General features: G+C 42.8%; 1 protein-coding gene across 1 annotated transcript in view; it reads right to left on the reverse strand.

Moving 5' to 3' along the window:
* The window catches only part of PDGFD (platelet derived growth factor D), a 147223-nt gene that overhangs the window by 38010 nt on the left and 90294 nt on the right, over positions 1 to 18919 (reverse strand). Inside the window, exons 2-3 of the mRNA XM_028726172.2 lie at positions 15916 to 16120; positions 11520 to 11700 (exon numbers count right to left, since the gene is read on the reverse strand). Of these exons, the coding sequence (XP_028582005.2) occupies positions 11520 to 11700; positions 15916 to 16120 (386 nt within the window). The remainder of the gene's footprint in view (positions 1 to 11519; positions 11701 to 15915; positions 16121 to 18919) is intronic.

The raw sequence follows: 18919 nt of genomic DNA on the forward strand, positions 1-18919 counted from the left end.
TATTTTACGGCACCTTTGACACAAATATCCAAAGAGATGAATATTCAAAGCGAGTTCCACAAATGACTGGATGAGGCTATTGGATATGTGTGCCCTACAGGGACAGTGTTTTTGCCTATGCTTGGAGGGGATCGTGCCTGTGATTACTTGCTGCAAAGTTCCCTTTGTCTTATTGATCTTATATGATGGTTCATCGACATTTTAAAAGCTCCGTCTCTGTGGGCCCCACTTAATTTTGCAGGAAACTTAGGACAGAAATGTGGATAATATTTTACAGATGCAGCAAAGGGCTAAGCAATTTACTCCCTTCCTGGAAAACGATGCATCTTTTAAGGGGTGGCTGGGTACATAAATTTTCAAATGAAAACATAAAAGCAAGAACTGTCTGTGGACTTCCTAAAAATTTAACAACAGTGGCAAATAACAAGAGATACCCCCTCCTCCAGTCTCTGAAGTTTAGAAGGATGATCTTCTGCCAAGTTTCTTTGCTTACTGATGGGCTCGAAAGATGCTGATTTTCTGTAAACAGTAGGAAATAATACTGCCTATTTGGATTGTGTTCAGCTGACTTCAGCCAGATGGTTAGAAGAGGTGTGTGGAAGTGTGTGTTCTTATGTGTGTCTGTGTGTGAAAGAGTGGCATCTCCTTATTCCAATTTAATTTGCAACATCTGTGTCTTGCTTTTTGTTTTTGTTTTGCAAAGAGATATTTAAATGAAAGAAACGATTGTTATTCATTTTACAAGATACCGTTCTAGTTAACTGCAGATGCTGATATCTGGTGAATTCTTTTTTAAAATAAATTTTATTAATTTTACAAATAAATAAAATACTAACAAACACACTTCGATAAAGTAACACTATATGTGGAGATTCTCTGAATCTCATGATTCCCCCCCCCCCATCCTGTCCATGGAGTCTTGTTTTAAAACATCTACAACTGCATACAGTGGTACCTCGGGTTAAGTACTTAATTGGTTCTGGAGGTCCGTTCTTAACCTGAAACTGTTCTTAACCTGAAGCATCACTTTAGATAATGGGGCCTCCCGCTGCTGCCGCACTGCCAGAGCACGATTTATGTTCTCATCCTGAAGCAAAGTTCTTAACCTGAGGTACTATTTCTGGGTTAGCGGAGTCTGTAACCTGAAGCGTATGTAACCCGAGGTACCACTGTATTAGTTTGTACTCCAGTTATTATATCCAACCATATTATCCATAATGTTTCTTTACACAACAAGTGAGTCAAAATCCTACTCTTGTTTCCATCTGCTTACAGTAGTCTCCAAAATAACTTGTAAATTCCCCCCCCCCCCTATTCTTTTATAAAGTTATCTAAAGTCAGATATCATGGTGAATTCAACTAGGGATGCTATTTCAGAGTTCAAGAGCAGGAAACAAAGACACTTTTATCGTTGGGAAAATATTTGGTGAGTGTTAAAATGCCTGATCTTGGCTTTGTTCTAAGTCAAACTGCCAGATTACACCCTTGCTGCTAGCAATATTTTAAAGAGCAGTTATTGTGATTATTTTATTTATTAATATATTTATTTCTACATTTATATCCCACTTTACCTCCAAGGAGCTCAAAGTAGCATACATCATTTTCCATTTGTGACCTTGCAATTTGAGGTAATTTCCATTCTCCTTTCCGTTTTTGATGGAACTCTGTCTACCTGTGAAAGACCTTCCCTCCGTTTCAACCTTGCTTTTGACCAAAATATATTCTCACACTTTCCTTCCGCGTTACGGATGGAAGTGCCATGTAAGCCTCTGTAAATGAAGAATAGACACCTGTGTGGTTGCTGGCTTATGTGCACTGTTGGGTTGGCTGTGTGGAAAAACACTTCCCCTAGCTTTAATCTCTTTTTGAATGCACCAGGCAAATGTACCTGAACCAGCACCACGATGGCCCTTGCAAGCTCCAGGAGCTGCAGTTAAAATGAGAAAGCAGACCATTTTACTTCCTCATATTTGTGAAGGAGATAAATCACCCACAAGAGGAATAGACTGATTATCCACTGTCCTATTGTCCTTGGCTTGAAGGCATTTCTTCCTTGGCCAGCCTCAAATAAAAAAGGTTTCACCTAAGGGATGATTTACATGTCCTGGCTAGATGGTTATCAGTCTACCATCGTTTCATAATAGGGATGGGTGAGAAATCCAATTCAGTTTGCATTTAAAGGCGAACCCACACAATTCACACTTAACAAAACAATACCCAGACCAAAACACAGGCATTCTGCAAAATCCAAATCTCTTTGAATTTTGCAATGCAGTTCTCCAGCTGAGTAACATATAAAAAAAATGTATATAGTGCAGCATAAAACGTATATAAAATAGTGTTGCTGCTTTTTATTAGGAGAAATTGCTTTATAAAAATGTATATGTATACTGTGAGAAATTCACAGTAAAATGCTATCAATACAGACTGAATCTGCATAAACGTCTGCATATACAGTCATACCTTGGAAGTCAAACGGAATCTGTTCCAGAAGTCTGTTCAACTTCCAAAGTGTTCAACTTCCAAATCACGGCTTCTGATTGGCTGCAGGAAGCTCCTGCAGCCAATTGGAAGCCTCGGAAGCCCCATCAGACGTTCGGCTTCCAAAATAACGTTCGAAAATTGGAACAGTTACTTCCGGGTTTCAATCATTCAGGAGCCAAAACGTCCGAGTTCCAGGGCGTTCGACAACCAAGGTACGACTTTAAAAGGCTTATTCGAGAATCAAGGAATGTTTGCTGATTGGTAGATGGGGTCCAAGGGAGCTTTGTGGAATGAGGAGAGGGAACCAATAGTAGATAGTGAGGAAGAGCCAGAGTGGTATAATGGTTAGAGTGTTGGACTATGACCTGGGAGAGCAGGGTTTGAATCCCCATTCAACCATGAAGCTCACTGGGTGAGCTTGGGCCAGTCACCAGTCTAACCTACCTCATGGGCTTGTTGTGAGGATGAAATGGGGGGAAACCATGTACACCACATTGAGCTCCGTGGAAGAAAAAGGGGTATATGAATGTGATGGTGGTGGTGATGATGATGATGATGATGTGACAGAGTAGGTCTATCTAGGAGTGGCTGAATAAAGTGGAAAGGGATAGTTATGACTTCAAAGTATTCACTCCTCAAGAAGAATGGTGGTAATGGTGGTGACAATGGCCTAATGTTGTGCTAGGCCTTGATTTACAGAGCCATGATTTACAACTTAGCAAGCACTACATACTGTAAAAGGCACAGGGGGAGGAAGGGGGAAGCAAGTATAAATAAAAATCTGTTTTGGAAGTCCTGTTGTAGATGGAAGCTCTTGTACACTGCCAGATGTAAAAACAGGCTGTTCATGAGACGAAGGCCACAGAGACAATGGAGGTTTCATTGGACAAGGAGAGCATACCAGGATGACATTCATGAGAAGATAAAAAGTTTCAACTACAACAAGACACAACAGTGAAGGGTCGAAAAGGAGCAAGTGCAGCTTCATCAAGGGATAGGGACCCCATGAATAGAATTAGAGGTCTCCCAAGGCAGCATAATCATTATGTGTTCCCATTCGTTTTCATTTGTAGAGTGTTATTTAATTTTCCATTCATTTTATGTGCTCCCATTCTCTTTATTTATAAAGGCAAAGGGACCCCTGACCATTAGGTCCAGTCGTGGCTGACTCTGGGGTTGCAGCGCTCATCTCGTTTTATTGGCCGAGGAAGCCGGCGTACAGCTTCCGGGTCATGTGGCCAGCAGGACTAAGCCGCTTCTGGCGAACCAGAGCAGCGCACGGAAACGCCGTTTACCTTCCCGCCGGAGCGGTACCTATTTATCTACTTGCACTTTGACGTGCTTTCGAACTGCTAGGTTGGCAGGAGCAAGGACCAAGCAATGGGAGCTCACCCCATCGCGGGGATTCGAACCGCCGACCTTCTGATCGGCAAGCCCTTATTTATACCCTGTAGAAATATAAATGCCCCATTTGCTCCAATGGACAAACATCCGCTGAAAAAAGCAGCTTCCTATGGGGCAGGGAGCTTCAATGCAGTGAAGTGAAGTGAAGGACTTGGGTTCAGCCAGACAAGAGGTCTTACACAATGTCCCAATGTAAGACCAGGTTGGCATATGAAACTCTGTGGCATTTGAGATGAGGCAAATGGAATTGTGTGTGTGGCCCTTCCAGCGACTTCTGACCCAAGTGCAAATTCCCCTCGCAAACCAATCGCAATGCTTGCTGCTTTAAGGATATTTGAGAGAAGAGAGGAAATGTTGGGGTGGGGAGTAGAGAATGGGAGAGACAGAGTATAGATCTTTAGAATGGTCGAAGACAGGAAGAATAATGTGGCAGCATTAAAGAAAGGGAAAATATAAGCTTGCTTTGAAGACAAATCTTCCTGACAGCGAGATTTTTCTCCATGATGATCTCCCTGAAGGAGTGATAGAAGCTCCATTTGTTGGGACTTTTAAAACAAGACTGGACTGAAAGGAAGAAACAGACAATAGGAGAGATTTTTGCCCCAAGAGATCATTTAATGAGATGTCCTAATAGCTTTTTCAGATCTTTAGTCCCGGGTTCTGTATTTCCCTCTAATGATCACTGTAACATGAAAAGAGGAGAGGCCCAGAGCTTATGGAATTTTCTAAAACAACTGCAATCCTGTAAATATCTTCCAGTGGTTACTTCTCATCACTATAAGACTTGGGTGGTGATTTACTTTGTACATAATTCCACATTTTGGAAAACTGAATTTTCCAATCATATGGTAACTTTGGAGGCCAAGGATTAAAGAATCTTTAAGGGAGCAATCCTAGACACCAGAAGTTGCCATAAAACAAAACAGTGTGAATTAAGCTGGCATAAAGTTACACCGGATCCAAAAACACGCTCAGTTACTGATGTTTGAGCCAACCTAACCCTGGCAGAGAGTAAACAAGCCTTTAAAATGACGTTTGTATGTGCCTTTTTCTACACATTGCTTAGCTGGAGAATTGCATTGCAAAATTCAGTGAATTGCAAATTTCAAAGGCTGCGTCAGGCTGCTGCCAGTGACTCCCGGCTGGTTGCCAGGAACATACGAAGACAAGGAAATTTTTTATTACCGTCCGCTTTTTAATGCAGTATTTACAGAGAGAGGCTATAGAGCCCAGCCTCTTGGATAATGGTGTTGTTCTGAGTGAATCTCCACCCCTCGTCTCTCCTACTTCCTCATTCGCTATTTGCATTGTCTCTCCTACAGGTGCTGCTACGTGCCCTCTGTCTTTGAGCTCTTTGCTCTCCTGCTTTCAAGGCTCGCCAGGTTCTGGGAGGAGGGGGGTCTGGAATGCTTTCTGAAGACACTGTGTCCATCAGCTGTCACCCCTCTGGTGCCTCCTCTTCCTCCCACTCTTCTCCAATTATTTCCCAGCTTCTTCCCTCTGCAGCCTCTGAACCGTGACCTCCCTCAAACCCCTGTTGTAAATCTAAACTGTCTTCCTCTTCCTCCTCCATGGAAGGGTCAAGCTGGGTAGCTGGTCTCCACCATTCCTCCTCTGCCCAGCCCTGACAGCTGGATGGGTTTTGATTCATGTATTGTTTTGGAAAGTGCAAATTAGGAAAATTCACCTTCCCCATCCCTAATTTGAAAACATCCTTAAGATCCACCTCTGAAGTCACTATCAAGCATTGACAAGTCCCTTCCAACTCTACAATTCTGATTCTATTATTCTAAGGGCACAGACTGGTATAATATTTGTCTTCCCATTTCCAGGGAGTGATTATAACTCATTTATTAAAAATCCAGTCTGTTTTCCAGTTTATTATCTGGCTCGTGATGTTATCTGCGCTGACTTAAGTGGTTCAGCAGTTGCCTGTGAAGAGTCACAGAGCTTTTAAGTATAACAAACACCACTGCAATCATTTGACGTAATTTCATGGGGGGAAATTGTAGAAATTGATTTGCCACGGTGATTTTGACATCAAAAGCAAGATGTGCAGTTAGCACGTCTGATAAAACCTGCACCGCTTGCTAAACCTATAAAAACACAATGACAGGAGAGACCTTGGGCATTATTCGAACACACCTTTTTACTCTGTCGAGAGCGAAAATTACACTGTGCTGCAGTAAGCCAAATGCTGAACTATGCCAATGTTATTTGATTATCCGATCCAATAAAATCAAATGAAATTTATTACACAGTTTCCATTCAGCAACTGCAGACATGGCAATGGCTTATTTGAGACAGGGTCATCCATACGAGGCTAGGTACTCTGCAGCAGTTGCAATAATGGAGTGAGAGGACGAAATAATCCATAAGCTTGGCAATGATGTGTGTTTAGCAGTGGAGGCCCTGCAATGCTTCCTGCCCTTTTCCAAAGCATGGCTGGTTGAAATGCAAGACAGAGCCTTTTCTACAGCACCACCCAGAATTATTGATTGCATTTCCATCCCATCTTCCTACCCCACTGGAATTCAAAGGTTTTCCCATACCTCGTTTAATCCCCCAAATAACCCTGTGAGTTGAGTTAGGCTGAGAGGCAGTGACTGGCCCAAGGTCACCCAGTGAACTTCATGGCAATTTGAAGTTTTATGCATCCAATTGCTTCAGTATTAATATCTGCAATAGGGTGATACCAGCAGTTTCCGGCAAACCCTCTTCTTAGTGAGACTTTGCGGGTGAACTGTGAGTTTTTTTGGGAACTGGATGAGAGACAGGATGGGTGGGTAGAATTCTGGATGAAAGCCAGGTGACAGAGAGGAGAGGTGTGTCAGAAGGAGGAGAACGTTCTACCTCCACTCTTCTTCCTCTTTGGTGATCACTCGTAGCCGAGAAAGATTGTCTTCCATGAACACAGTTTCAACAGTGAGTCTGTAAGTGACTGTGGAGGCCAATTCTGGATCCACACACCTTTTCACAGTGGGGACACAGGTTTCTGGGCAGGAGTTGATCACGGTGAGAGTTTGCCAAGTGTGCCTTCCTCTTTGCACGTTTCTCCCTTGCATCCTGAGTTCAAGTGTCTTCAAAGTCCATGGCACCTTTGGTAAAGGCTGTTCTCCAAATGGAGTGCTCTCAGGCCAGTGTTTCCCAGTTGTTGGTGTTTATACTACAGTGGTATGGACTGCAAGAACATCAAACCTATCCATTCTGAAGGAAATCAGCCCTGAGTGCTCACTGGAAGGACAGATCCTGAAGCTGAGGCTCCAATACTTTGGCCACCTCATGAGAAGAGAAGACTCCCTGGAAAAGACCCTGACATTGGGAAAGATGGAGGGCACAAGGAGAAGGGGACGACAGAGGACGAGATGGTTGGACAGTGTTCTCGAAGCTACCAGCATGAGTTTGACCAAACTGCGGAAGGCAGTGGAGGACAGGAGTGCCTGGCGTGCTCTGGTCCACGGGGTCACGAAGAGTCGGGCACGACTAAACAACTAAACAACAACATACTACAGTGGTACCTCGGGTTAAGTACTTAATTCGTTCTGGAGGTCTGTTCTTAACCTGAAAGTGTTCTTAACCTGAGGTACCACTTTAGCTAATAGGGCCTCCTGCTGCTGCTGCGCTGCCAGAGCACGATTTCTGTTCTCATCCTGAAGCAAAGTTCTTAACCCGAGGTACAATTTCTGGGTTAGCAGAATCTGTAACCTGAAGCGTCTGTAACCTGAAGCGTCTGTAACCCGAGGTACCACTGTACATTTTTTTTAGAACCTCTTTTGTTGGCCTCCACTATGCTCTTCCTCTACTTTCAGAGAGGCATGAAGTTGAGTGATGGAAGATTCAGGACAGATAAAATAAAGTGCTTCTGCATGAAGCACATAGTTAAGCTATGGCACTCACTCCACATGAGGCAGTGATGGTCACTGAATTGGAAGGCTTTACAAGAGGATGGGAAGAACTCGTGGAAGATCAGGCTAGCAATGGCTACAAGCCATTGGCTACAAGGCAGACCTCCACAGTCAGAGGCAACAATGCTTCTGAATACCAGTTGCTGGAAACCAAAGGAGGGGAGAGGGCTGCTATGCTCTTGTTTGGATTTGGATTTGATATCCCGCTTTATCACTACCTGAAGGAGTCTCAAAGCGGCAAACATTCTCCTTTTCCTTCCTTCCCTACAGCAAACACTCTGTGAGGTGAGTGGGGCTGAGAGACTTCAAAGAAGTGTGACTGGCCCAAGGTCACCCAGCAGCTGCATGTGGAGGAGCGGGGAAGCAAACCCGGTTCACCAGATTACGGTCCACCACTCTTAACCACTACACCACACTGGCTCTCATTTAAACTTGTTCTGCTCCTTGGTTTCCCACAGACATCTGGTTGGCCACTGTGAGAACAGGATGCTGCACTAGACGGGTCTTTGGTCCGATCCAGCACGTTCTACTTCTGTTCTTCTGCATTTATTAAAGCAGCATTAGATTGCATTAGCTTTTTTGATCAGTCAGTTCTTTTCACCTCCCCTTATTATATGATACTGGGTGTTTTTTGTTGTTGTTTTTTAAAAAAAAGAATGCTAGGATTTGTTTTTATTATTGCTTTTATTGATTCAGTGTCTGTTAATAATTTAAGATGCTTTAAACTTATTTGTAAAGAACAAAAGGGAAGAATGGCTTAAATAAATTAAAAAACAACAACTAACAGCATTCTCTTGCAGGTTTATAGCCTAGAAAACATTATAAATCGTTCTGATACACAAACACACTGGTAAAGGGGAGAGAGACTGGAGACCAAGATGCTGGTATCAAGAGGGGTGTTGGACGGCACTCATGAAGAAGTGAGTGCAGGAGATCAGAGCAATGTGTAAGGGGACAGCGCCAGGTGATTTTCATGCCATCTGGGGGAGCTACTTAGCCAATCCTGCAAGAGCTGAGTGTAACTGCAACCCACCTTTGACACACCGAAATTTGCAGAGAGATACTCTCAGATGAATAAAGATGACTTTCAAATTCCCAGCATCATAGTTTGGCTTTCTGAAACCCACTCCCTTCATGGTTGCTTTGATTATTGCTTCATATTTGTTGTGGCAAATCAATTTTTTTTTTTTAAATTAACACCACCACCAGAAATTCACATTCTACAAACCTCTGGCATATCCCATATTTAAACTTTTTGGGAACTGACTGTGGTGTGCTGTTTTTTGTTTATATTTTAATAGGTTATATTTTTTTTAATTCTGCTTGATTACTTTTTAAATTAATTAATTACTCTCTCTCTCTCTCTCTCTTGCTTTCTAGTAACTCCCTGTGATGCTCAGGTTAGCAGCTAAGAAAGGCTATTTTGGTTTCAGAGTACATTGTGACAATCACATCCACACCACACATTTAAACCATGTGTCTCCCCCAAAAAATTCTGGGACCTGTAGTTTACCCCCAAATAGCTACAATTCCCAGCACCCTTAACAAACTACAGCTCCTGGAATTCTCTCATAAAGGTTGTCCAGGATGCAAAATATTTTTATTTCTGTTCACGCTGCCAACATGATAGATGCTCAGCAACATCACTTATCCATTTCCCGCTGCTGAAAAAGCTGCTCTGTTGAAATGTTATATATTTTGTTTTTTCCCTAAACCCCCAGGGTCCCATATTAGCTGCTCACAGTTTCTCATAAAGCTGGCTAATTGTAAGAGAGGTCCTTTGGAAATATCACACAATGCAGCATTGCTTAATTTTTATGCATTGCGGTACTCCAGGGAAAGGAAATCATAAATTGTTGTTTTGTTAAATTGCCTTCAAATTAAAGGCTTATAGGGTGTAGTAATTTACCTAGAAGAACGGTTCTGCTGAGTTATCCCAATAGTCAATTTAACCCAGTATCCTGTCTCCAACAGTGTTCAGATTCTTCAGGAACATCTCACCACATTGGCAACCATTAATACTACTTAATTTTATGTTCCTCAATCCCTTTTGTCAGGTGTTCAGCAGACAATTACCTTTTTTTTTTTTTTGCATTCATCTGTCTCAAGAGACAATGGAGTAAGCCTCTGGGGTAAAACCAAACCACTGTGCTGGCAACACTGAAGTGACCTCCCCGGGGATCAAGCGTGGGCAGTGTGTACAGAGGTCCAGAGTTGCCCAGATAACAAGACCATTCTTGGCGTCACTGAGGTGGTCCAAAGAAAAGCAGAGCAACACGTTTGGCACCAGCTTGGCTCCAGGTGTTGCCATAGTAGGGATAATAATAATAATAATAATAATAATAATAATAATAATAATAATTTATTTTTATTTATTCCCCGCCCATCTGGCTGGGTTTCTCCAGCCACTCTGGGCAGCTTCCAACGGATACAATAACCTATTAAACATTAAAAGCTTCCCTAAACAGGGCTGCCTTCAGATGTCTTCTAAAAGTCTGGTAGTTGTTCTTCTCTTTGACATCTGGTGGGAGGGCATTCTACAGGGCGGGTGCCACTACCGAGAAGGCCCTGTGCCTGGTTCCCTGTAACTTGGCTTCTCGCAGCGAGGGAACTGCCAGAAGGCCCTTGGCACTGGACCTCAGTGTCTGGGCAAAACGATGGGGGTGGAAGTGGTACTACTACAGATGCCACATAAAACCCGTTCTGCATTTGTAGGACTCTATCATTTAGTGTGGCAGCGCCTGCACTTGGGAACTCCCTGCCTATTGAGACCATGCAGGCGCCTTCACTGTACTCTTTTCGGTACCTGCTGAAAACATTCCTGTTCAGACAAGCCTAACCAGGTGCTTCGAAAGACGAGGTATTTTTAATTTTGTGTTTCAAAGCAGAGTTGCAAATTCTTTTTTGATTTTTCTGTTTTATCTTTTGCAAACTGCTTGGAAGTGTTTTTTGGTTTTTTGTTTTACAATCAAGCAGTGTATAAATTGTACAAATTAAATGAATAATGATAAAAGTGGTAACATGGTGCTTTAAATCTGTGGTGTGAATGTAGCCACAGTGAATCTGGCTCTGCCCACTCCTTGCCAAACACTCTAACCACTATGCCACATGGTCTCTACACAGATCTGCCCAGTCCACTGGGGGAAAAAATTGCCTCCTCCCCTAACTCCCTCCCTCAAATTCTTCAGTTTCATCAGTATGGCAATCAGGCATGCATGCAATACCTTCATCCTGCAGAAAAACCATGGATCCCAAATTAACGGCCTGCTGAGGCACTCTGTGCTCTGTCTGCAGCATTTATTGTATATGACCTGTGTGTGTCTTGTTTAGATTCATGGGCTACAACCCCTGAAGGTATATTTCCCCCTTCCTGACCTCACTTTTGCTTAGAAAGAGCAGCCGTTCCCAGTGTTATTCTTCAAGACCTTTTTTCACTGCTCTCAGCTTGTCGCTCCAGACCAGAAAGTGATAGCAGGGGTTGAAACACATTATTAAAGAGCATGGCAGAGAGTTTTATAGTTTCCCCTTAACTTCTGATTTACTCAGAGGATGGTCAACCTACTTTGATCTGGGATATATTCTTGGAGAGGAAATATTTACGGACAGCTAACTCCCCCCCCCCCTCTTTGCTCTAAGGTAACTACTGCTCCATCCATCCCCAATGTTCCTTTAGCTCTTTTTTGCCACAATCTCCACTCCATTGAAACAAGCAGTTGTGTTACTTACCACCAGGGAATAATAAATCTTGAATCCAGGCTTAGCCACAAAGAAGTCATCCGACTTGAAGGTGATTTTTAGCTGGTTTGTTTTCGATGTGATTCTTGGAGGAGCTTCCTTGTACCCACACCACCGTCCCCGGATGAGCGTGCTGATTTCGGATATATCTTCCACTTCTACAAAGTCGTATCTGGAAGTTAGGATGGACATGTTTATTATACAATATTACGGGACTAGGGCCGAGTTCCTGGGAACTTTCACCATTTAAATGAACAGTGAGGGAGGAAAGCGGGCCAAGATCTGCTGTCAAGATTTGGGGCATGTAAATTTGGGATGAACATACTCAGATTGGAAGAGTCAAAACTCATAAGGCATGGAGAACTCCTACCAGTGGCCATCACCCAGTGGCTGCCATTTCCCCACCCCTGTGAAACAATGTCTTTAACTATTTCTTTTTGTTGTTGTTTAGTCGTTTAGTCGTGTCCGACTCTTCGTGACCCCATGGACCAGAGCACGCCAGGCACCTCTGTCCTCCACTACCTCCCGCAGTTTGGTCAAACTCATGCTGGTAACCTCGAAAACACTATCCAACCATCTCGTCCTCTGTCGCCCCCTTCTCCTTGTGCCCTCCATCTTTCCCAGCATCAGTGTCTTCTCCAGGGAGTCTTCTCTTCTCATGAGGTGGCCAAAGTACTGGAGCCCCAGCTTCACGATCTGTCCTTCCAGTGAGCACTCAGGGCTGATTTCCTTAAGAATGGATGCGCTTGATCTTCTTGCAGTCCATGGGACTCTCAAGAGTCTTCTCCAGCACCATAATTCAAAAGCATCAATTCTTCGGCGATCAGCCTTCTTTATGGTCCAGCTCTCACTTCCATACATCACTAACTATTTCTTTAGGGTGCCTTTATTCAGAAACCTCCATTCAAAGGTTGCTACAGCACATGGGCTCCATCTGCACTATACATTTATTATTATTATTTTATAAAGATTTTTATTCAAGATTTTCAACATACATAAAGAAAAGAAAAGAACAAGAATAAGCACACAATAGAAAAAAGCATACAAGAAAAATAGAAAAAATATAACATCATAGTCAGAATCTTACTTTCTTAATTATTCAGACTTCCTCACATCTTCTGTTCCTGCTTTCCAGATTTGAGAAATTCTAGACAGCAATTTATCACCTTATTTCAGATACTTATTTGTATTTTCCAATTATTATGTTTCCCATTTTAGATTAACCTCCCAAAAACTTAAAACCTTGGTTTGAACATAATATTATTCAATAATTAACTTTAACTCAAATTTCACCATACTCTCGCATTCTTTTTAGCTAATTTACTGATGCCACCCTTATTTTTACTCTTTCATCCTCTTAACATTCATACAGTTTACAGTATTTTTGTAGATAGTCCTTGAATTTTTTCCAATCCTCTTCCACTGCTTCTTCTCCCAGGTTGCGGATTCTGCCTGTCATTTCTGCTAGTTCCATATAGTCTATCAGTTGCATCTGCCATTCTTCCAGCGTGGGCAAATCTTGTGTTTTCCAATATTTAGCAATCAGTATCCTTGCTGCCATTGTTGCATACATAAAAAAGTATAGTCCTTCTTTAACACCCTTTGGCCGACGATGCCCAAAAGCAAGGCCTCTGGTTTCTTGGGAAAGGTATACTTAAATACCTTTTTCAGTTCATTATATATCATTTCCCAGAAGACTTTAACCTTGGGGCATGTCCATCTGCACCATACATTTAAAGCTGTGTCATGCCACTTGAAACCGTCATGGCTTCCCCCAAAGAACCCTGGGAAAGGATGCTGAGAGTTGTGGGAGGACTCTCAGAGTGGTTTAGCAGCCAACGCCTTTTTCCCAGGGAACTCTGGGGATTTTGCACTGCCATCATTAAGAATAAACAACACGGTGGCAAACAGCATAACGACAGCAATAAAATTGGATTTATAAATGCAAATATACATAACAACATTGCATTAAAAACCAGGAATTTATGTAGAATGTTGATTGTGAAAGAAACACCATCAAGCTGACTACACTGGGGTGGGGGGGAAGTGTCCACAAGTCCATTCTCACAATATTATCTAGAAACTTTCTTGAAGGTAAGCCATGCCTAATAATAGCCCACATTCACTTTTTAAAAATAATAATAATAATCAAATGTATTAAGAGTTTTCAACATATGATACAATAAAAACCAAAGCAATTCTCCCTTTCTTCTCTTCTCTTCACCCTTATTTTTCTTTTGGTATAGGCCACATTCACTAATGGTTTTGGCTTCAAACCCATAGCACTGCGTATGTTGTTGAGCTACAACTACCACAAGAATCAAGATGGCTGTTGAGCACGGTTGCTGGGAGCTATAATTCAGAATCCTCTGGAGACCCACAAGTTCCCATCTCCTGGCTTGCAGCAACCCCATTCTTTCCATGGCCGTGATTCGTAACAACTCTAATTATTTCACAGTGTGAATGAACTAATTCAAGCTTGTTAGCATGTGGTTATAAAGATGGCTTGTAAATATTGTATACTGATATTTTTTTAATTAAGCAGTTTAGATAAGATGCCGATGCTGATGCTGTTAAATAATAAAATGGGTCTATTTATGGGCTGGAACCAGATGGGACCTTGCCCCAGCATGGAAGTATCTTGGCTCCCACCATTCGCCCCAGCAACTAACAAGGTGGCTGAGGGTGGTCTCCTTTGCTGCCGCCGCCACTGCTCCAGTCTCTTTACCATGCTGTCTGTCACTCCCAACATCTAGAGGGCCAGAAAGGCTCTCAGCTGCTACATTGCTGGCATGGAGGAAGGTGGAACCATAACTCTCTAATGGTTAACTACAGTTATGAAATGGGCTGGCCAATTAGGTATTAGACTATTGCTGTGGAAGCTTCTTTCAGCATTACCAGCCACCAATCACTGACTGCTCTGGACAGCAATGTGGCAAAGCAGAGTAGCCACAACCTGATACTTCATAGCTTTAGACACTTCAAAAATCCTAGTGTGGTAGCATGTAGATCTGTCTGGAAAGCCTGTCAAGGGAAAGTTTAGGCATGCCTCTCTCCTTGGCGACAAGCCTCCCAATCCCAAACAGGACTTTGTGGGTTATTTATGACGGGCTGAAATTCATCCATATGCTTTGAATACTCTGCGGAAGCAAAAGAGCTATAAAGCAGCCGGTGCAGCTAGGAATATGGCTCCTTTGTGAGCCCAAATGAGCCCAAATTGTATCGTTATTCAAAATAAACATTAAAAAGAACAAACTCTGCATAGGGGCAAGCAGCCTAGTCAAACAGCTGACTATTCCACAGCCTATCCCTTCCCATTCCTTTCTTGACTACTCTACAGAGATAAAAATGTATTGGATGCTGTCCAGAGTTTTCTGTAGCCTGGATGAAAGCCCCGACTTCATACCTTACAGAAGTGGTTCTCAACCTGTGGGTCCCCAGATGTTGTTGGACTACAACTCCCATCATCCCTGAGCTCTGGCCTTGCTAGCAAGAGGTGATGGGAATTGTAGTCCAACAACATCTGGGGCCCACAGGAATAGTTTCTAATGGTCCCTGAACTCCTAAAACAAGGGTAGCCAACACAGCATCATGACATTTTTGCAGTCACTTAAATCAGGGATCGCCAACATGTCCTCCAGATCTTGTTAGACTCCAGCTCCCATAAGTCCCAGCAAGCACAGTCAATCATCAGGGGTGATGGGAGCTGAGGTTCATCAGCATTTTGAGGGCACCAAGTTGGGTACCCCAAGTGGGGTAAATCCAACTGCTTGGGACAAGGAAGCCTCCTGTGATAGTATGGATGTTTGGTGTATGGAGCCATATTTCTCAAGTGAAACAGAGTTCCCACAAGCTCCCTAAATGTGCCACACAGGAAGTTGAGACCATATAACACTGGTCCTGAAAGACCTATATTGGCTTCCAGTATGTTTCCGAGCACAATTCAAAGAGTTGGTGCTGACCTTGAAAGCCCTAAATGGCATCATCCCCATATACCTGAAGGAGTGTCTCCACCACTATCATTCAGCCCGGACACTGAGGTTCAACTCCGAGGGCTTTCTGGCAGTTCCCTCACTGTGAGAAGGGAACCAGGCAGAGGGCCTCCTCAGTAGTGGCGCCCACCCTGTGGAATGCCTTTCCACCAGATGTCAAGGAAATAAACAACTATCTGACTTTTAGAAGACATCTGAAGGCAGCCCTGTTTAGGGAAGCTTTTTAAGTTTCATGTTTTTAATATTCTGTTGGGAGCCACCCAGAGTGGCTGGGAAAACACAGCCAGATGGGTGGGGCAATAATAATAATAATAATAATAATTTTGTTTTTCTCTTTGTGTTGATGCCATTAACGCTTCACAACTGTCCCCTCTGCACACTCTCACACGACCCACCTGCAGATATCATTCTCTGGCTCCTCCAGTCCAAATTGGTTATCAAACACCAGCTGTATCCTTGCATTCTCTGGCGAAAGCAGCCTCCACGTCAGTAATAGGTTCCTGGGATAGTTGTGAGGAAAGCGAGGGCTGTGGATCTCACCACTGCGCAAGACACGGATGGTCTCTTCCTTCCGGTACAAGGCTGTGAGGTGATTGCTCTCTGTTGGTAGAGATTAGTATGTAGTTCAGGAGGGGAAATCAGCACAGCAACATTATTTACATTTATAGAACGCTAACAGTTTCATACCCAGTGTTACTTAATAATTCTAAGAAACAAAACATTGGGGCACTTTTGAAACCAGAGCTTAGAATCAGAGCAATTTTGGAAGCTGCCATCTGCCTTACATGCCTTACATTCAATCCCAGGTATCTCCTGGTAGGCCTGGGAGAAACTCCTGCCTGAGATCTTGGAGAGCCATTGCCAGAGCTAGATGGGCCAATAGTGTGATTGGATATAAAGCAGCTTCCTGTGTTCTTCTCATTCAAAACAGATGAAATACTGTTCCTTGATTTCAGGAAACATCATGCAAAACTTCATTATAATATCTTAAGAGGTGGCCAAATGTACAGTCAACACAACCACAACTTTCCAAAATACATAGGAGATGGATTACATGAAAAGCTTGTATGACAGCCTTTTATACTGAGTCAGAGCATTGGCTCATCAGTAGGGATGCAAGGATCTGTCCACCATGCTTCTCACAGTTTCTCATTTCTTCAGACTTAAATTCAGGTTTCCATATCTAGCAGCAATTTGCGATTTACTGTCATTTTCTCCAAAAGCAAAACAAAACAAAACAAAACATTTTAGTGTCATTTTCTCCTAAAAAATACATTTTTATATGCAATTTTATATAATGCACACCTTTTTGCAAGAAATTTTCCCATATATAGCATTTTTGAATGATATTTTTACTAGCATTTTAATGCACCACTTTCCCCTAATATATACATATTTGTTTGTTTGGAGAACTTGCATTGCAAGATTTGGATTACAGCGGTGCCTTGGTTTACGAACTTAATCTGTTCCGGAAGTCCGTTCTTAAACCAAAGCGTTCTTAAACCAAGGCATGCTTTCCCATAGCAGCAGGGGACTCAATTTACAAATGGAACACACTCAACAGGAAGCGGAACATGTTCTGCTTCCAAGGCAAAGTTCACAAACCAAAACACCTACTTCCGGGTTTGCAGCGTTCTTAATCCACGTTGTTCATAAACTAAGCTGTTGTTAAACCAAGGTACCACTGTACTGGAATACATAAAATGCCAGTCAGTTTTAAAACCATTTAACAATTTCTAGGTGACCATCCCTAGAAAATCCCTATTTTTATGTGTACAGTTCTTCAGAAATGGCAAAACAAGCATGCTAACAGTTTCCAGTTCACTCATCACCGGCTATAAAATTTTAGGTATGGAAAGTGCATGCTATTGAGTTGTCATATATACAAATGTCCCAGTATTTAAGTAAAAATAACCCCCAAAGTTGCAGTTCTGTGGCCACTGGGAGGGTGTCCATGGGATCTTTTACAACATGTAAAACACAGCATTAATACTAAAACACAATATTATACAATGTAAACAACCACTTAAAACAACTTAAAATGCGAAAAATAATCTGGGTCCTAAAAATATACATCCCAAGTGTCAAAAGCTAGGCAAAGAGATGCATTTGCAGGAAGGAGGCTAATGAATGTGCCAGATGTACCTCTGTGGGGAGGGAGTTCTACAATTTAGGGACTGCCACAGAGAATGTCCTCTCCTGGGCTGCCACCCCTCAAGCTTCTGAGGACAGTGGAACAACCAAGAGGACACCATTACAACGATAAAACACATAGAACCATACCAAATAGAAGAGAACGGTATAAATTCAGCCAAAGGGGTGAATCCCACAAAACAAGACAAGAAGAAGAAGAAGAGGAGGAGGAGTTTGGTTTTGATATCCCGCTTTATCGCTACCCTAAGGAGTCTCAAAGCGGTTATCAATCTCCTTTTCCCTTCCTCCTCCACAACAAACACTCTGTGAGGTGAGTGAGGCTGAGAGACTTCAGAAAAATGGGACTAGCCCAAGGTCACCCAGCAGCTGCATGTGGAGGAGCAGAGACACAAACCCGGTTCCCCAGATTATGAGACTACCACTTTTAACCACTACACCACACTGGCTCTCTACACCACAAGACAAGACAAAACAACTGTCAAAGGTCAGGGTAAAGAGACATATCTTCAGCATTCAGTGCTAGATGCACCTCTGTTGGGAAGTATGAGCTGCCACAGAAAGTCCTCTCCCAGGCTACCAGTCCCCATGCTCCTGAGGGCAACAGAGCTTTGGAGAGGAACGTCTCTTCTAATCTTAACAGCTGAGGAGTTTGGTACGGATCAAGGCAGTCTTTCATATACTTTGGGCCTAAGAGCTCAGGTGTCTACCACTCACAGAGCCTTTGATGCCTTGGTCCAACCAAAGGGGAGTGTTGGATACAAATATACCCTGGTCAACGCATCGCCAAACCTATGGCTATTAGAAAAGGGCTTTTCAGATCCGTATACAGCATGTAAACGTAACATGACATAATTTTAGGGTGTTTATTTTTAATTACAGTGGCACCTTGGTTCTCAAACTTAATCCATTCCGGGAGTCCGTTCGATTCCCAAAACAGTTCGAAAACCAAGGCATGGCTTCTGATTGGCTACAGGAGTTTCCTGCACTCAAGCGCGAGCTGCGTCGGACGTTCGGCTTCTGAAAAACGTTCACAAACCGGAACACTTACTTCTGGGTTTGCAGCATTCGGGAGGCAATTTGTTCGGCAACTAAGCCATTCGGGAACCAGGATTTGACTGCACTATGCTAAAGCAGGACTTCGGATATGCCGCACATCCACGAGGTGAGGGTGTCCTTTCCTCTCAATAGCACGGTGGTTATTTATTTGTGATTACATTATCATTATGTTATGATAGAGGAACATGA

Source organism: Podarcis muralis, chromosome 4 (assembly GCF_964188315.1).
Source record: "Podarcis muralis chromosome 4, rPodMur119.hap1.1, whole genome shotgun sequence".
Classification (NCBI taxonomy): domain Eukaryota; kingdom Metazoa; phylum Chordata; class Lepidosauria; order Squamata; family Lacertidae; genus Podarcis; species Podarcis muralis.